This window comes from Natator depressus, chromosome 20 (assembly GCF_965152275.1).
Source record: "Natator depressus isolate rNatDep1 chromosome 20, rNatDep2.hap1, whole genome shotgun sequence".
NCBI lineage: Eukaryota > Metazoa > Chordata > Testudines > Cheloniidae > Natator > Natator depressus.
This window is the reverse complement of record NC_134253.1, coordinates 5,917,550-5,935,572: the sequence shown is the minus strand read 5'-3', so window position 1 is coordinate 5,935,572 and position 18,023 is coordinate 5,917,550. Positions and strand designations below refer to the sequence as shown.

Genomic DNA, 18,023 nt, shown 5'->3' with positions numbered 1-18,023 from the left:
ACGCACTTGATCTCTCCTGATCTCCCCTGTAGCCTGCCTGAGCTTTCTCGGGAGGGGAAGGACAGAACCCAGCCCAGTAACCATGTCGAGGTCTGTAAGTTTCAGTTCTCGCTCGGCTGCTCCCCCAGGGGGCTTTAGACAGGTCCGAGTCAGCACTGTCTCCTCGACCCGTGCCTTGGGCGGGGGTGCCAGCTTGGGAAGGGCAGGTGGCTTTGGCAGCTCCAGTCTCTATAGCCTAGGCTCTGCCAACAAGAGGATTTCACTGGGCGCTGGAGGAGGCAGCTCCTACAGCGTCCACTCTGGATATGGGCTGGGCGCTGGGTTTGGCGCAGGAGCTGGTGGTGGGTTTGCACCTGCCGGCATCCAAGAGGTGACCATCAACCAGAGCCTCCTGACGCCCCTCAACGTGCAGATCGACCCCACCCTCCAGATGGTCCGTAAAGAGGAGAAGGAGCAGATCAAGACCCTCAACAACAAATTCGCCTCCTTCATCGACAAGGTGAGATGCAGGAACGGGTGGCAACTCAGGAGATGATCCAAACCCCAGTGAAACCAGCGGGGGACTTTCCCTAGACTTTGGATCAGGCCCTGTAGTTCTAAAGATGGATGGTAAAATTATCCTGTAGCCCTTATTGAATTCTTACTCATGTTGACTTCCACAACAATTTTTGCTTCAGTGAAGGCCTTGGTGCTTGCTCCCTGTTGATTAAGCTGGGGCCATTCAGGGAACCTAGGCTACGCTGTAAAAATCCCAGGGATTTCAGAAGCCCCAAAAGGTCGGATCTGGGTGCCAATCCAACGCCACCAAATTCAAGGCGGTGCTTGGATCTGGGGCTTTGAGTTGACCTGTTCTCAAGGCTTGCTGTAAATCGGTGTGGCTCTACTGAAGTTAATTGACACCCCAGTCAATTTTTTACCCCAGTTGGGCAACTGACCCATTTGTAAAATTTGGATGGGAATCCAGGCTGGGAGTTTTTAAATCCCCTCGAAGGGTGACGGGCGTTCAGCTCTATGATCCAGTTACCCTCAAAGTCATTAGGCAGATTCCCAAGGGAAGCCAAATCTGTCCCTCTCTAACAAGAAAAAGCTGCATTTGCCTAGTGAACCAGTAGTAAGAAATCTGGGGTGTTATCTCGTTTCAGAATCTCAAACCCTCTCCCTGAATAGTTCAGATGCCTTTCCCTTCCCCCACATCTCGTACAACGTGCATGTCCTTGCAGTGATAGACTGATCTCCTAGCTTTGTGCCGTTATAGCTGGCTCGCTAACAAGGTCTGGTTCCCCTCCTGGCTTGCAGGTCCGCTTCCTGGAGCAGCAAAACAAAATACTGGAGACCAAATGGAGCCTCCTGCAGGACCAAAAGACCCCCCGCAGCAACATTGCTCCCATGTTTGAGGCCTACATCAACAACCTGCGGAGGCAGCTCGATGGGTGGCTGAATGACAAAGGACGCCTGGAGGGCGAGCTGAAGAACATGCAGGATCTTGTGGAGGATTTCAGGAACAAGTAATGTATCATCTAGTTGTCTAACTAACGGTATGCTGAGCCCGGGAGAGCTGTCTGACATCCTTGCAAAGATGGCTCAGGCTCTTCAATGGGGGATCCTTTCTAAGGCAGGGGACTACGACCCACTGCAGAAAATAGCTTCCACGCCAGCACAGTAATTGCTTGCTATTGCTTGTGTATCCCACCACACCTCTTGGTGTGGTGCTCTGTCCCATCTAGTGGCACCGAGATGTGTGTGTGTATGTGTGTGTGTGTGATATTAATGAGTCTGCTCTACAACCTTTGCTAAGGGCCATATGGGGGTGTGTTTGTGTGTGTCCCCAAATAGCTTTTAATTCATGCAGTAGAGGCTCATGCACTGAGGTCCCAGGTTCGATCCTGCCCACCGACGACCAGGGTCTGCCGGTGTTACGTTTGTACACACGCGCTTCTAGCAACACAGTTCTGTAGAATCTATCTAAACTTCTAAGGGACGTGATCTGCATGTGCCAAGGCAATTGAGATGGCTCATTCAGAAGAGATTTCCAACCCTGTAGTCAGTGGCTGACCTTTGGCTGAGTTACAGTATTGGAAGAGGGAACGGAAACCCTCTCCGGAAGGAAAGACAGATCGATTGCAGCCAGGGAGAAAGCTTTGTTTGCAAACAGAGACTTTGTACTAAAGACGGCTGGGAAACAGCATTTCCACTCCCGGGGGGAAATGCTGACATTTCAGAATGTGTTTTGGTTCTGAATTGTAACAGACAAGAGGAATTTTTTCAATTTTTTTGTGTGTGGAATGGCGCTTTCAAAATAGTTCTTCCTGAAAACGTCACCATGTTCTGGTTTGGTAATGTCACAACACCATCATATAAAATGCTAAATTACATATATCACAGCTATTAAAGATAATAATACCTAGCTCTTATACAGCACAGTTTGTCAGTAGGTCTCAATGCACTTTACAATGCTTTTACAGATGGGGAAACTGAGGCACAGGGCAGTGAAATGACTTGCTTAAGGCCACTCAGCAGGCCAGTGGCAGAGACAGGTCTCCCGAAGCGTGTCTACATTGCCCATGTCCCAGCGCTGCCACGGCTGCGCTGTAACGTGGGGAGTGTAGACATGCCCCAAGCCCCAGTCCAGAGCACTATCCAGTAGGCAACACTGCCTATACTGTAGGTCCCTATGATTCATAATGTTACATACCTGTCGTTGACAGTCCCATGGAAACAATGGGGGGGGAAATGACTTGTGATCTAACAAGGGGCTTCTCAGTCTTAACCAAATCCTTTGGGAAAGTCCAACTCAAACCACTCCTCGTTCCTTTCATCCCAGGCCGCGCCCATCTGAGTTGGCAAACTGGAGCAGACAGGAACTGTAAATAGTGCAGATAAACCCCAGGGAGTGTCAGGAGAAAAGTCAATAACTGGTAATCCCTGCACAGGTGCAGCTGAGGGGCATGTAGATGAAACAAAACAAAGACTGTTGGGGGTTGCATTATCTCCTGCCTAACGGATGTCCCCCCTTGCTTGGTTTATTAATATCTCACCTATGGAGCAGTGCTTTACCCCTGTGCGAAGAGGGTTTAAAAAGCTTCCATTCCTCAGCCCAGGATCCTCAGCTGGCGTAAGTGTAGCTTCTCTGGTGCCGTGCAAAGTGGGTGTAAATGCCTGCCCAGGTGCAAAGGCAGTAGAGAATCAAGCACAGGGACTTCAATGCTCTGGCAAGGTGAAGGTGTCTTAAATTGAGTGTGCCTGTAATTAACCCTCACTGCAAGGCCCCTTTAGAAAGGCAGAGCAGTGTAAAAAAGGGTCAAAGTGTAAATAAGAATCCGGCCCTAAGAATTTTGAAGCATGAAGCTAATCAAGATGGTTGTGATTCTTCTCTCACTCATACCAGTTTTACACCAGTAACATCAGTGGAGTTGCTCCTGATTTACACCACTATACGTCCGATCAGGCGCAAGTCATACTGAATTCGGTACCTGGATTGACACCGATAACGGGCATGCCAGCACTGCATTGTAAACCCGGGTCTGTGGGACCCAGGCTTGTGGACTTGGTGTTTCCATGTCTGCGCTTGACCATCCACACTGCATTGTAAACTGGGGCTTACAATTGCTGGACCCGGGTCTCCCAGCTGTGCTAATACATTCATAGTGTACGACGCACTCCTTCTGACTCGGGTCTGTGGCTTGAGCTGCATCCACACTGCAAAATGACAGGGTTTGGACCCATCCGCTGAGCGGGACTCGGCCTCTGACCCTCTGGCCAAGCAGGGTTCTGGGACCGGGATGCTTGCTGACCCAAGTCAGAATGATTTGTATGGGGATGGAAGGGGCTTGGGCTCAGACCTACGTGCACCGAAGACATACCCTTATTTGGGGTGAGGCAGGTAACTCCTTTGACATCTGTTCACTTATTTCATTCCCTTCTCTCCATACTACAGGTTCTGTGTGCAGAGCATGCCAGTATCAATGTCAGGGTATGCAATTCGCTCACGAATGCCTGATCCTCAGCTCCTATAAATTCGTGCAGCTCCATTGATTTCAATGGAGTCGCATTGAGTTTTACGAGTCGAAGACCTGACTCTGTATATGCAACGCACCGTTCAGCTGCAGGCAACATAAACCAGAACTGCAGCCTACAGGGTGCCTGTTAAACTCAAGTTTCCTCAAAGCACTTTGGTTTCGTACCAGCTGTGCAGCAGCCATGTCAGCAAACAGAGCAGCTATTATGATCCCAACAACAGTATCTCACAGACAGCTCCTTGGCTCTGCTCAGCTAGAATGAAAAACACGGCGTTGCTCTGCTGGGGACTTCAGGGGCTGTTGTACTGGGTTTCAGGTTGTTCCAGGTTGCATTTTCCACTCTGCTGTGGATTCACTTGGGCAAGTGACTTACGTGCAGACCTGCAGTTCAGAGGTGCCGCTGGGCTCCAGTAATGCCGGTTAATTTCAGTTGGAGTTATGAATGTTCAGCATTCTTAAAAATCAGGGTTGATGAGCCAGATCCTCAGGGGGTGTAAATTAGTGTGGCTCCAGTTAAGACTGTGGAACGATGTAAAGGATCTAGCCCATTGCATCTAAAGATGGGTCTTTTTGCTCTGTGATTGTACAGTGCCTCGCATAATGGGGTCCTGGTCCGTCACCCGGGCTCCTAGGTGCAACTGTAGTACAAACAGCTAGTGATAAAAATGGATAACCAGAAACTGATGCAGCCCAAATTAGAGAGCACTGGAAAATTTGAGCCATAGCCTCTCTGTGACTCAGTTTCCCCATTTGTGAAAGGGGACTAATTACACTTCTACTGGTATATTGAGGCTTAATCAATGCCTGCAAAATGTTTTGAAATCCTGGTATAAAGATATGCATAACAATAGCAATGATAACGAGGAGGAGGAAATACTGCCAGACAAGTTTGGAAGATGTTTGGATGAATTTGCTGTAACTGTTCACAACCTTTTTGCACCAGCATTTGCTTTTGGTGGGTATCTTGGGGAGGAAGTTGTGACTATTTGCACCAGGAACCTGATTCCATGAGTTACCGCTCATCCAAACAGGCAGCCTAAACAATAGCATGTGACTTATGTGTCCAGTCAAAGACAAATAACACAGCATGAATTTCAAATATTAGACACTTGCAATGAACTGTTTGGGCAGACCAAGGGTCAGGCCCTCAGCTGATGTAAATAGGAGTAGTAGCATCACTGATTTACACCAGCTGAGGCTCTAGGGCTAAGGATTATTTGCTTAAATTTGGAGGGTGTGAGTGTAGGGGCTGCTCATAGGCTGGGAGGTCAGGCGGCATGGGGGAGCCCTAAGAAGGGAAAAGGAGGGTAAGATGAGGGAGGGGGCAAATCTATGCGCCCCCCCCCCCACTTTAAATAGCACTCTGCAGAACCTGCAGCAAACAATTTCAAATGACAAACACATCGTGGGAAATCATGCACTGATTGGAGATGATTCTCAAATGGAGCAAGAGGCTAAATCGATCAGCTAAGTTATTCATTGTGAATTTTTGGCTGGGGTCTAGCTAGAGGTGGGTGCTTTCCTATTCCATGAGAGTTTCTGAGATTTGACTTTTTCCCCATCCCAAATCAAAACAAAAAGTCAAAATCCCCCAGATTTGTGTAAACTGATAATCTTGGAAAAGATCAGATTGGGCCCAACTGAAATGTTGTGTTTCAATTTCAACGTTTTAACATTTTTAAGGCTATTTTTAAGGTCAAGAAAATGAAGTGAAAGTTCAGAACAAAAAAGTCACTTGGAACCGAAAAACGAAGCTTTGTGTCTAAAACGTAAAACAGTCCTGTTTCTACAATTTCAAAATGAAAAAAAAAAAACCATTTCTCAAATCGGGAGATTTATCCAAACCGACAATGTCCGTTTCCACAAACGGGCGTTTTACGACGAGAAAATGTTTTGTCTAAAAACTCCCGACCAGCTTTCACTCTCACGCACGCCGCTTCCTTTCCTCCCAACAGGTACGAAGATGAAATCAACAAGCGCACGACAGCAGAGAATGAGTTTGTCGTTCTCAAAAAGGTGAGTGGCACGATCTTTGAACGAAATCGCAGAAGTTGAGTTTCAAAGGGCCGGAGGCGTGGTAACGTTTCTAGTATAGACTAGCCCTGGACATAGGCAACACCCGAATCCTTATCTGGGAACCTGAATAAACACCCTGATTTTCAGAGACAATGAGCACCCCTGACCTCCACTGAAGCCAAACTTGGTGTCTCTGATTATTCTTCAGGATGTCGACGCTTCCTACATGAACAAGGTGGAGCTGGAGGCCAAGGTAGATGCCTTGACCGATGAGATCAACTTCCTGAGGTCTCTCTACGAAGCAGTAAGTGCCCTTTCCCTCTATCATAAACAGACAGACTGATGATGTGTAACTCCATCAGTGATTGATGTTTCCAAGGAGATGCTTCGTGATTTGTGGCTATGGTATGTAAATATTATGGATGGTTGGATGGATAGACCTTGATTTTTCTCTCACTTAAACAATTGAGAATCAGGAATAGCTTCCGGGAAGATAATAGAGTTATACTGTTGTAAGGAGGAGAATCAGGTCCTATGCATATGGGCAAGAGGTTCAGACTGTGAGGACCTGTTCAGTGATGCTCAAAAATGAAGCCCTAAAGTGCTATATTTGTCCCAGTCCCCCGGTGTCATAAAATACAGCCCATGGCCAACCAGGCAACAGCTTGAGGGTAAAACAGATCAAATGAAGTTTGCAGTCCCTGTGATCTCATGCAATGATTTCTTGTCATTCGTGATGAAAGACACAAGAGCTGAAGAAGAACTCTAGTGTTGTGAATTTATTTTGTGACTGCATTTCTAATAGAGCTGATTGGAAAATGCATGTGTGTGTGTGTGTGTGTGTTTTAGACAAAATATTTTGGCGAAAATCCCACATATTTTGATTGTGAAATGCCATCCTTGTGCCTCCTGTGAGTTGTACTTCCAGGACCTCATTCTCTTCTATAGACCAGACTCCCTAGTCAGACTACGTCTCCCATGATGCACCACAGTCCTTCCTTATGGTAGGGGAAAGCCGTGTAGTACGGCACTCACAAAGCAGTGGTGCACCATGGAAGATGAAGTCCAACTGGGGACCCTGGTCTATACAGGAGAATGGGGGCACAAGGCACTTCAGTTACTCATGAGGCACCACCGTGGCATTTAATCATCAAAATATTTTCATTTTCAGGCTTTCCATTTTCTGGCCAAAAATTGAAATTTGCCCTGGAAAGCAGACACTTCTCACAAAATTTTATTTTGCTTAGTCAAAAATCCAATTTTCAGTTTCAGTGGAAAATTTTCAAACAGCCTTAATTTATACCCCACTTCGAAATTTTCCCTTTGGGTCCTGGACAGCTGACAATGGAGCTCTTCCTGTGGCAACATGTGTAGGCCCCCTGGTTGATCGTAATTTGCATGGATGACTCAAATCACCGCTTAGCAAATCCGGCTCTTTGTTCCATGTGAGCTTTGTATTTAAACAGACTCGGGAGCCAGGGGATCACAGGTTTCCTTCTGAAGGGAGTTTACTGCAGAAGATGCAAGTGGGGCAAGCTAAAAAAAAATTAATATTGATTTTCTGGTGGCAAAAGAAGTTCACTGAGTCCTGGTCATGATGTCTGAAGACTCCACCTTGGGCCTCCCTCCAATTCCGATTGGAAAGCCTCCAGGACCCTTTCCGTCAGGGTCTGAGTCCCCACCGTAGTCTGCTGCCCTTCTGTGGTCGTTCCTACGTTCACCTGGGCCCTCTCTGTCCCAATTGTTCTATCTCATAATCCCTTTTTTCCTGCCTCACTGGGACCCATACTTCCCCTTTGCTACCACACCCTCTCTTAAGTGGGCAATGCAATGCCTTTTTACATGGCCAGCCTCATGGCACCCAAAGCAAACCCTTTTCTTTGCCTTGTCAGCAAGGCTTCCTTTTGGCCTTCTCTTGCGCAGCCCCTTCCCCTGGGCTTGCCTTCACCTCACAGCTCATGTATGGGCATCTCCTCCAGAGGTGCCCCCACTGACCACAGGCAAAACATGCCCCTCCTTTCCCTGTTCTCCCCACAGGACGCACTCTTTGGGGCTTTCCTCTCTTCCCCATCCTAGTAGGGGCATTCCCTTTTCTGGTGTTCTCCTCACTCACAGGCGTAACACTCCTGGTGCCCAGGCCTCCAGCCTCCTAGCTCCGATATCTTCCTTCCTATCTCGCTCCCTGCGGCCTCTACTAATTTCTTCCTGCAGGAGCTTATAACTAGAGCCTGCTGCAGTTTGGCCAGCTGCGCCAAATAATTCTGCACATACCAACGTGTCTCCCACTGTCTCTGTGGGTTCTCCAGCACCTGCTGCAGCAGGGCCTGGATCCATCCCTGCTGTTTGTCATCCCCCCAACTTCTGTGGGGGGGGGGGTCGATTCTGGAGTCCAGCCTGGGAGGGTCTAAATGCCTTCTGCAAAGAAAGCTTCCGCACACCGCGGCTCCGTTGCCGCTTTGCCTCAAGTGTCTCTATTATTGTCTGTCCTGCTCCCCTTGCATCAGGGTAACTGCCTTATACAGTCTTTCACAGTCCACCACAGTCTCTCAACCTCCCCTTGTAGCAGGAGCAACCGTGTGCCTGCGTTCTCCACCAAATTGTCACAGAGTGCACCACTCCCCTCTGGTCTGGCGCCTCCTCCTGGTCACTCTGGGGATTAGCTCTTGAGGTTGACGCCCCTTTTGCAGTTTGCATGCCATTGCTCCGCTTCTCCCTCTGGTCTGCAGCCACACTCTCACTCCAGGAACTGCAGCGTCTTCTTCCTTCCGGCTAGATCGCTCAGCACTTTCCCCCTTCCAGTCTTTCCTGTCCAGCCGTCCTAGGCAGTCTTCCCATTCACTCCCTCAGTGGCTGGCAGGGGAACCCAGGCCTGCCCTCAATTCCAGGTTCCAGTCCAGGGACCCCCCCCCAGCTCAGCCATTCTGGGCTTTCCTCTCTCCGTCCTCACTGCTCCTTCCCTAGACTGCTTCCTACCACACCTGGTTCCCCTTCTCCCTCTGGGTGTACCAGCTCCAAACCTTCTCCCGCTTCCCAGGGAGTGACTGCTGCCTGCCTTCCTGCAGCCTTTCCCAGCACTCCCCAACTTTTGCCAGCTACCTGGCTTTCTACAGGCCCCACCTGTTCCTGCCCAGCTGAACCTGCTTCCAATTAGTTCCCTGCTCCTGGCTCTTCCTACAGCCTCTGGAGTTCATTGGCCTACCTGGCCACCTTAACCCTTTTAGTCCCGTGTGGGGTGGTCACCCCATTGCAGGAGCTCTCGCTGCCTTTGCTAGGGAGAGTAGGAGCAGCCATCTCTAATTTATCCCTCCCTGCCCTCTTACTTTAAACCTGGCTTGCTCAGATGGCGAGATAGTCTCTTTACATCCTTGGCTAAGAGTGGTAGAATCTGGCCCTAACTTTGTAGTAAAGTTGGGCCTGATCCAAAACTCTGGATCCAAACTTTGAATGAATTTGGATCTGGCCCTTCACATCACAGCTGGGCTCCTTTCTCTACAGCGGGGCAAAGCTCCTTGACCCCCTTAAACTTTGGGTGAGTTTGGAGACAGGTGTCAGGTACATCTCTGCTTTTTTTCTTCACCTTGCAGCATCAGAATGATCTGTTTTGGCAGCTACTGTATTGTGACACTTAGTTGGATTCCTTCCTGGCTAATGATTTATTTGACAAGTTTCTTCTTATCTCCTTTCCTTTGCTTCTCTTTTCTGATCTTAATTGGTTTCTACAAGTAACACCTTAGAACAGAAGAGAGAGATCAGACAGCTCAGTTAGGGTTGTCAGGTGTCTGGTTTTGGAACCCAGGGACCCTGGCGGCTGCGGGTCAGCACCACTGACGTTAAAAGTCAAGCTCCTGTGTGACTCCCGGAAAGCTGCCGGCATCTCCCTCTGGCTCCTAGGCAGAGGGATGGCCACGGGGGCTCTGTGCGCTGCCCCCGCCCCCAGCACCAGCTCAGCTGCTTCCATTGGCCAGGAACCCTGGACAGTGGGAGCTGAGGGGGCGGTGCCTGCAGGTGCAGGCAGTGCAGAGAGACACGTGGTCGTTCCTCCGCTTAGGAGCCGGAGGGAGATGCTGGCAGCTTCCCAGGAGCCCCCTGAGGTAAGCACCACTCAGAGCCCCCATCCCCTCCTGCTCCCCAGCCCCCTCCCCCAGCCCAGAGCCCCCTCTTGCACCTCAAACCCTGATCCCACCCCAGAGCCCATACCCCCAGCCAGAACTCTCACTCCCCCCACACCCCAACCCCCTGTCCCAGCCTGGATCTCTCTTCTGCACCCTGAACCCCTCATTTATGGCCCCACCCCAGAGCCTGCACCCCCCAGACCATAGACCATACCCCCTCCCACACCCCAACCCCCTGCCTCAGCCCGGAGCCCTCTCCTGCACCCCAAACCCTTCATCTCTGGTCCCACCCCAGAGCCTGTACCCGCAGCTGGAGCCCTTACCCCCCCCACACCCCAACCCTCTGCCCCATCCTGGATCCCCCTCCTGCACCCTGAACCCCTCATTTATGGCCCCACCCCAGAGCCCACACCCCCCAGCCTAGATCCCATACCCCGTCCCATACCCCAACCCCCTGCCTCAGCCCAGAGCCCTCTCCTGCACCTCAAACCCCTCATCCCCAGCCCCACCCCAGAGCCCATACCCTTAGCCCTCACCACCACTCCCCACCCCCCCGCACCCCAAACACCTACCCCAGCCCGATGAAAATGAGTGAGTGAGTGAGGGTGGGGGAGAGCGAGCGACAGAGGGAGGGAGATGGCGTGAGCAGGGGGGCGTGGCCTTGGAAAAGGAGCGGGGCAGGGAGCGGGGCAAGGGTGTTCGGTTTTCTGCAGATAGAAAGTTGGCAACCCCGAAGCTCAGCTGAGATAGAAAATTAGCCAATTGAGATTATAATGTGTTTAATGTAATTCACAGGAACTTCATGAGCTGCAGGCACAGGTCTCTGACACCTCTGTGGTCCTCACCATGGACAACAGCCGAAACCTGGATATGGACAGCATCATCGCTGAGGTCAAAGCTCAGTATGAGGAAATGGCCAACAAGAGCCGAATGGAAGCTGAGTCCTGGTACCAAACCAAGGTGAGCGATGATGGAAATAGGGGAACTTGGAGTTTCTGCTATTTAATATGTGTCTGGAGAGGCTAGTCTGTGAGGGGCCATTGAGAGCTACCATGATGACTGTCCTTTATGGAGCTGTTGTTGTGTACCACAGTTTGAGACGCTGCAGGCCACTGCGGGGAAACACGGGGATGAACTGCGCAACACCAAGACCGAGATCACAGAGATTAACCGCATGATCCACAGACTGCAGGCTGAAATTGACAACGTGAAAAGCCAGGTGAGGCGTTGGCCTGGTTTTCCTGCTGCTTCTTCCAGAGAGTGTTGAGTCATGAGTTTAATAGAAAGAAGGTTCATAAATACAGTAAGAGGTCTTAAGGTCAGTGCCTATTAAAAGCACTTGGAGAAAGCTGCACTTATAAAGTCAGAAGAGGAAGATCTTGCGAGGGAAGGCAACAGGCAACTGTCCAGGTGTCCCTCATTATACTGATCCCAGTACTGCCACCATGACTTCCACTGGCCAGTGCTTTACTGTGGGAGTACTTCCATTACAGTCATGGTCTAGTGGATAGGGCACTCTTGTAGGAGTCGGGAAATGTGGTTTCTATTCCTGGCTCTATGTCATGATGGCTCAGCCACAGTGAGGCACTGCAGTGCATCATGGAGGATGGAGTCTGACTGGCGAGCCGGGCCCATAAAAAAGAATGGGGCCACGAGGAACATGGGACTACAACTCCCATGAAGCACTGCAGCAGATGCGCTTGACACACAGGTTAATAGAGAGACAATGCAGGGGAGATAATATCTTTTATTGGACCAACTTCTGTTGGTGAGAGAAACAACACAAAGCTCTTCTTCAGGTCTGGGAAAAGAACTTTGAGCGTCACAGCTAAATTCAAGGTGGAACACATTGTTTAGCATAGGTAGTTAGTATATACTCTAAGGGACAATTCAAGGTGGATCCCGTGATGGGGGAGGATCTCAGAGCCCAGGCTCCAACCTGAGCCTCAATGTAGGGTGACCATATTTCCCAAAGGGAAAAAGAGACACTGTGTGGGGCTAGCCTGAGACCTTCCCCTGCCTCCCCCCACACAGGGTTGTCCTGAGCTGGTCGCCCGAGCCCCCCCATGCAGGGCTGGCATCGCTGGTCGCCCGAGCCCTGCCTGCCCCCCACGCAAGGCTGGGGCTGGTGTAGCTGTTTGCTTAAGCCCTGTCTGCCCCCTGCCTGAGCCTTGCCTCCCACTCTGCACGGGGCTGGCATCCCCACTCGCCCCCTGCGTGGTCTTTCACACCCCACTTTTTTGACAAATGCCCACCTTTGCCACAAAGGGACTGTCCCAGCCAAAACGGGACATATGGTCACTCTACCCCAAGGTCTACAATGCAGTTTTACAGCCCCACAGCCTGAGACCCACAAGCCCAAGTCAGCTGCCACGAGCCATCCAGGGTTCTTAATTTCAATGCAATAGGGAGCAATCCTGCATGGGTTACGGAGAGGGACATGACACTCCAATTCTTTGCCATCTCTGACTTCTATGATCCATCCACCCAACTTCTCCACTCCCTTTCTGTATCAGGGAAGAGCCAGGTGTGCACACGATCCGCTCATTCAGCCAGGCTGGGGTTTTTCTTCACTTCATCCTGCCGCTTTAATCAGTGCATCAAAGAGATGTTTAAAACTCCTGCAAAGTTGATGGCTCACTGCCTGCAAGGCGTGGATATTTGCAATGAATAACCAGAGTGCACAAAAAGTGGGGAGATAAGCTATTGTAAATCACTCAGCGGTGTTTATTTGGTTTCAGGGCAGGGTGGCTGGAACACACATTCATAAGCAAATAGTGTGAGCCAGTAAAGCTGCTTTTGAATAATGAATGGGAGTTTAAAAGCAAGCCTTTCCAACCCAACAGTTGTATTATTCTACAGATATATGTAATGTTGATCCTACAGTAAAGGGTGCACTAGAAATACAATCCATCTGTAGACAGGCAGATTGCACTGGGAGTCTTTTGTCCTCCTCTGGAAGGTCAGGTCTTGCTCATTGCCCAACTACCATAGATGGACCCAAGGTCCAATCTAGAATGGCAGCTCCAGCTGGAGTGACTTCTAAGAAGAAGTCAACTAACTCATTGTGCATTGGGAATGCCTAGATTAGATACATAGATAAATAGATAGATAGTCCATCTCTCTCTGTGTGTATCTCTCGCTGATACAAAGATGTCATCGACGGATAGATGGATGGATAGATAGATGGATAGGTCTAGCTATTTGTGTGTCTGTCCATCCAGTACAAAGATGGATGGATGAATACCATAAATGGCACAGAGGGATGGATGGATACTATAGAGGTCATGCATGGATGAATACTGTAGATGGCATAGAGGGATGGATGGATACCATAGAGGGCATAGCTAGATAGTAGAACAGAAATACCACACCAAGGGGCTGAAACACACACTGAAGTCCCGTGCTGTGCACTTGTAGCGTGCCAAGCTGGAGGCAGCCATTGCTGAGGCCGAGGAACGTGGCGAGAGGGCCATCAAAGACGCCATGGCAAAACAGGAGGAGCTGGAGGCTGCCCTGAATAAAGCCAAGCAGGACATGGCCCGCCAGCTGCGGGAGTACCAAGATCTGATGAACGTCAAGCTGGCCCTGGATATCGAGATCGCCACCTACAGAAAGCTGCTGGAGGGAGAAGAGAGCAGGTGGGTGCAATATACAGGCCTAAAATCATTGGCATAGTTCATCAGAACTAGGCCAATTTACCCCAGAGGGTCTGACCCATGGTGCGTGCAGCACGCAAAATCGTTTCTAGAAAGAAGGACCCATTTCTCCGTTGTCCTACACTTTGAATGGTTATTTACACCTGTGCAAAGAAGATGCGTGATGCTCCCACATCAGAACGGGGGCATTACACCGGTTTTGCACGTGGGGGTGAATGGTGACAGGCGCCAGGCAGTGACGAATCAGATCCAGTGTTGTTCACAGTTTCCCATGAGACATCATTTGCTGTATCCAGGGCTCAGTCCTACTTCCTTTGACATCAACGAATTTCACCACTGTCTTAACTGGAGCAGGATTCAGGGCTTTAAAACTGCTCCATAAAGGTAAATGACTTACAGGACCTGATCCTGAGAGATGGGGTTCAATGACCGTCATCATCAATGGGAGAGGCAAGTTCTCAGCTCCTCTCTGAATTGGGGCATTACTGCAAAGGTGTGTCTGTCGTTTGGGAATATTCGTGGAGGTGGGAGAAAAGTTAACCCCAGAGGCAGGGAAAAGCGAATGCACCACATCAGTCCCACGCGAGCCCAGAACAGATTTCAATGCCCTGCTGCTTCCCATGGACATCAATGGCAAAAATCCCGTTTCGAGCTGATTTTTTCCCCGGTGAAAAATTTCAATGAAAATAATTTTTTTTTTTTTTTAGGTTTGACGGGATTTTTCTTCGAAACGTTTCATTTTTTAAAACAAAACATAGAATCGTAGCATCTCAGGGTTGGAAGGGACCTCAGGAGGTCATCTAGTCCCACCCCCTGCTCAAAGCATGTTCTGTTTTCTCTTGCTGGCAAAAAAAAATTCAGTGTAGAAACAGATTATTGGGCGTGGGAAAATTTTCATTTTTTGAACCCAAATTCCAAAATTGTTTTGACCAAAGTGACATTTTCCTTGGAAACATCCATTTCGTCAAAAAAAAAAACCCCAACAAAATGGTTTTCTATTGAAAATAACTCACGTAGATGGAAAATTTTCAACCAGATTTACCCCATCAGCTCCTGTCGGATTCGGACGTGCCATTAACAACGCATGTCTTGAAGGGATGAAGCACGTTTGTTAGTAATGGACAAAGTACCTGATGATACAGCTGTCTCGTATTCATTATTTATAATAGCAATCATAATACATTCCCATTGTGCTGGTCTTCAAAGCCAAAAGCCTCTGGGTACCATATCTGATGAGAAGTCTAACCAAACTTCTTCTTTCTTGCTTTTGTTTTCCTCCCTCCACAGGTTGGCTGGGGACCACGTTGGCAATGTCAGCATCTGTGAGTTGGCTTTACAATTAATTCCTTCCCTAGAGAGGTTGGAGAAAACGTGCTTCGAAGTTCACAGGCCATTGATTTGATTTGATTGGATCCCTAGAGAAAATGAATGAGGAAGACCCCAATAGTATCCTATAGACCAGGGGTGGGGAACCTTTCTTCTATCAAGGGCCACTGACCCACCGAAAAAATCAGTCATGGGCCACACAAAGCCCCACGGGGGAGGGGAGGGGGAAAGGTTCAGGGCTTCCCGTAGGCTCCTGGGTGGGGCCAGAAATGAGGGGTTCAGGGTGCAGGAGGGGGCTCCAGGCTGGGGCAGGGGGTTGGGGTGCAGGAGGTGGTGAGGGCTCCGGCTGGGGGTGTGGGTGCTGGTGTGGGGCTGGGGATGAGGGGTTTAGTGTGCAGGAGGGGCCTCCGGGCTGGGGCCAAGTGGTTTGGAGTGCAGGAGGTGGCTCAGGGCTGGGGCAGGGGGTTGGGGTGCGGGAGGAGGGTTGGGGTGTGGGCTCTGGGAGGGAGTTTGGGTGTGGGAGGTGGCTCAGGGCTGGGGCAGGGGTGTGGGGGGGGGGGTCTGGGAGGGAGTTCGGGTGTGGGAGTGGGTTCTGACCTGGGGCAGGGGGTTCAGGGTGTGGGCTCTGTTTGGGTGGTGCTTACCTCAGGTGGCTCCCAGTCAGCTGCGCAGCGGGACTAAGGCAGGCTCCCTGCCTGCCCTGGCTCTGCGCTGCTCCCAGAAGCGGCCGCCATGCCCGGCCCCCAGGCGGAGGGGCCAGGAGGCTCTGCGCGGCGCGTGCTGCCCGTGCTTGCAGGCGCTGCTCCCGCAGCTCCCATTGGCTGCGGTTCCCCCGGCCAATGGGAGCTGCGAAGCCGGCACAGGGGGCGGGGGCAGCGCACGGAGCTTCCCTGATTGCCCCTGCTCCTCGGGGCTGCAGGGACATGCCGGTCGCGGCTGGTCACTGCGCAGAGCCGACCGGACTTCTGGCGAGCCAGCGCTCACAGCTCCAGCCCCACAGGCCAGGGAGCGCCGAGGCTCGGGGCTTCCGGCCCACGGCGCAGAGACTTGCCCCGGGCGCTATGAAATGAAGCAGCAGGCCGGCTCCGGCCCGCCAGCTGTAGGATCCCCACCCCTGCTATAGCCCTCCAAACCTACAGAGCCTGATTCTCATTGACATGGCTAGGAGCTAGGGGTGTGATTCCCAGCTTGAGTAGCCATACTCACGCCAGCGCTCACTTGAGTTAGGGCTTTAAAATCACGAGCGCAGCCATGGTAGCTGCCCCACGTACAAACCTTCCTGAACCCCATCGCCAGAGCTGCCGCAGCTCTGCTGCTGTGTTTAGCGTGCTAGCTCAGATGAGCTACAGGAGCTGGGGCTCACAGCCCCAGCACGTAGTGCAGACGTAGCCTGTTTACTTACCGCACTGGCACTGTAAAGGGGAAAAAATTGGTTCCACTCACTGTGAGACACTTTTATTGTGCCAGGCTGTGCAGTTATAATTGTTTATGACACATACCCCTCCTGACTGTGACATGTGACATGCTTCTAGTACCTATTGATCATTTACTGAACCCTTTATAAACGGCAGCTTAATATGAGAGTGTGTATGAAAATGGATAACTTTCTATCAAATTTGACAGGATTTTTCCATAATGGTTATTCATGTATTTATTTATTTTGAATATTCTAGCCCCAGCAAATCACTTTAGCCCATGCTTAAATTTAAGTACATCAATAATCCCATTGAAGTCAATAAGGCTGTTGTATCGTGAAGTGGGGCTCAGTTGGCTTTGATGGGGGAGACTCTGCTGGAGCCATCCAAAATACTCATCCACCAGACGTTCTGTCAGTGCGATGTTAGCACTAAACCTGGTCAGAAATTTTCTGACTGAACATTTCTCCATCGGAAAAATGCCATTTTGTTGAAACCAAAGGGTTTTGCAGAAACGTGTCGATTTCAATGAAATGTCATTTAAAAAATCTGAATGGAGCATTCCAATTGTACATTTCAAAAAGACTTTTCGTTTAATTTCTTTTATTTGATAATAGGCAAGTTAATTCTTTTTCAAAAGCCAAAACTGAAAAGAAACGTTTCGATCAATCTGAAACAGTTGTTTTAAAAAATTATTTCAACTAAAATTTCAAATTTGTTTTTCATTCTATTCTGGAACAGAATGTTTTTTGGATGCATGGAATTTCCTGTGAAAAGGAAAAATCCAGTTGCCACACAGCTCTAGCTAGCACCAAAAATGCACCATTTGCCATGCACTGGCCACCCTTAGGCCCTGATCCTGCAATGAGATACACTAGTGCAGACTCCTGCTTCCTTGTGGGAGTCCCATTGTGAATGGGAGTCTGCATGGGTACAGGGGTGGGCAGAAGTGCTTCTTAATGCAGGACTGGGGCCTTGTTGCCAGGTCATGCTCCTGTTCCCATGACACCATCTTGGCCTGATTCTCCATTGTTCTGCACCCTTTGTTGTGATTTACACCAGTGCAAAATCAGTGCAAAGTACACACAAAATGGCTGCTTTGTACACTTGGCAGTCTCTTTGAACTGGGGTGAATCATGACACAAGGTGCAGGGCTATGGAGAATCAGGCCCTCTCTGCACCAGCTGGGCACAGCTGCAATTGCATTGTGCTCTCCTGACTGGAGTGGATCTGCAAACCCAGGAATTTATGATGGTTTTGTTTTTGCACCATAGCTGTGGTCAATTCTAGTGCTGGAGGCGGATACAGCAGCGCGAGTGGGTCTGGCTTTGGAGGAGGAACTGGCCTGGGAAGCGGAATGGGCAGCGGGGGACTCTCCTTTTCCTCCGGAGGGAGCCCTGGTGGTATGAAAGCGTACTCTCTGAGGACGACCTCTTTCAGAAGAAGAAGTGACAGGAACTAAGCTCCAAAAACCAAGCT

At 50.1% G+C, this 18,023-nt stretch overlaps 1 protein-coding gene across 1 annotated transcript; it reads left to right on the top strand.

Annotated features, from left to right (window-relative positions):
• Nucleotides 1-18,023, top strand: LOC141974979 (keratin, type II cytoskeletal cochleal-like). The gene is made up of 9 exons (XM_074935067.1): nucleotides 1-499; nucleotides 1,297-1,505; nucleotides 5,972-6,032; nucleotides 6,241-6,336; nucleotides 10,940-11,104; nucleotides 11,238-11,363; nucleotides 13,565-13,785; nucleotides 15,091-15,125; nucleotides 17,819-18,023. Exons 1-9 carry the CDS (start codon nucleotides 83-85, stop codon nucleotides 18,004-18,006), a joined length of 1,518 nt encoding a protein of 505 aa, XP_074791168.1. The 5' UTR covers nucleotides 1-82; the 3' UTR covers nucleotides 18,007-18,023.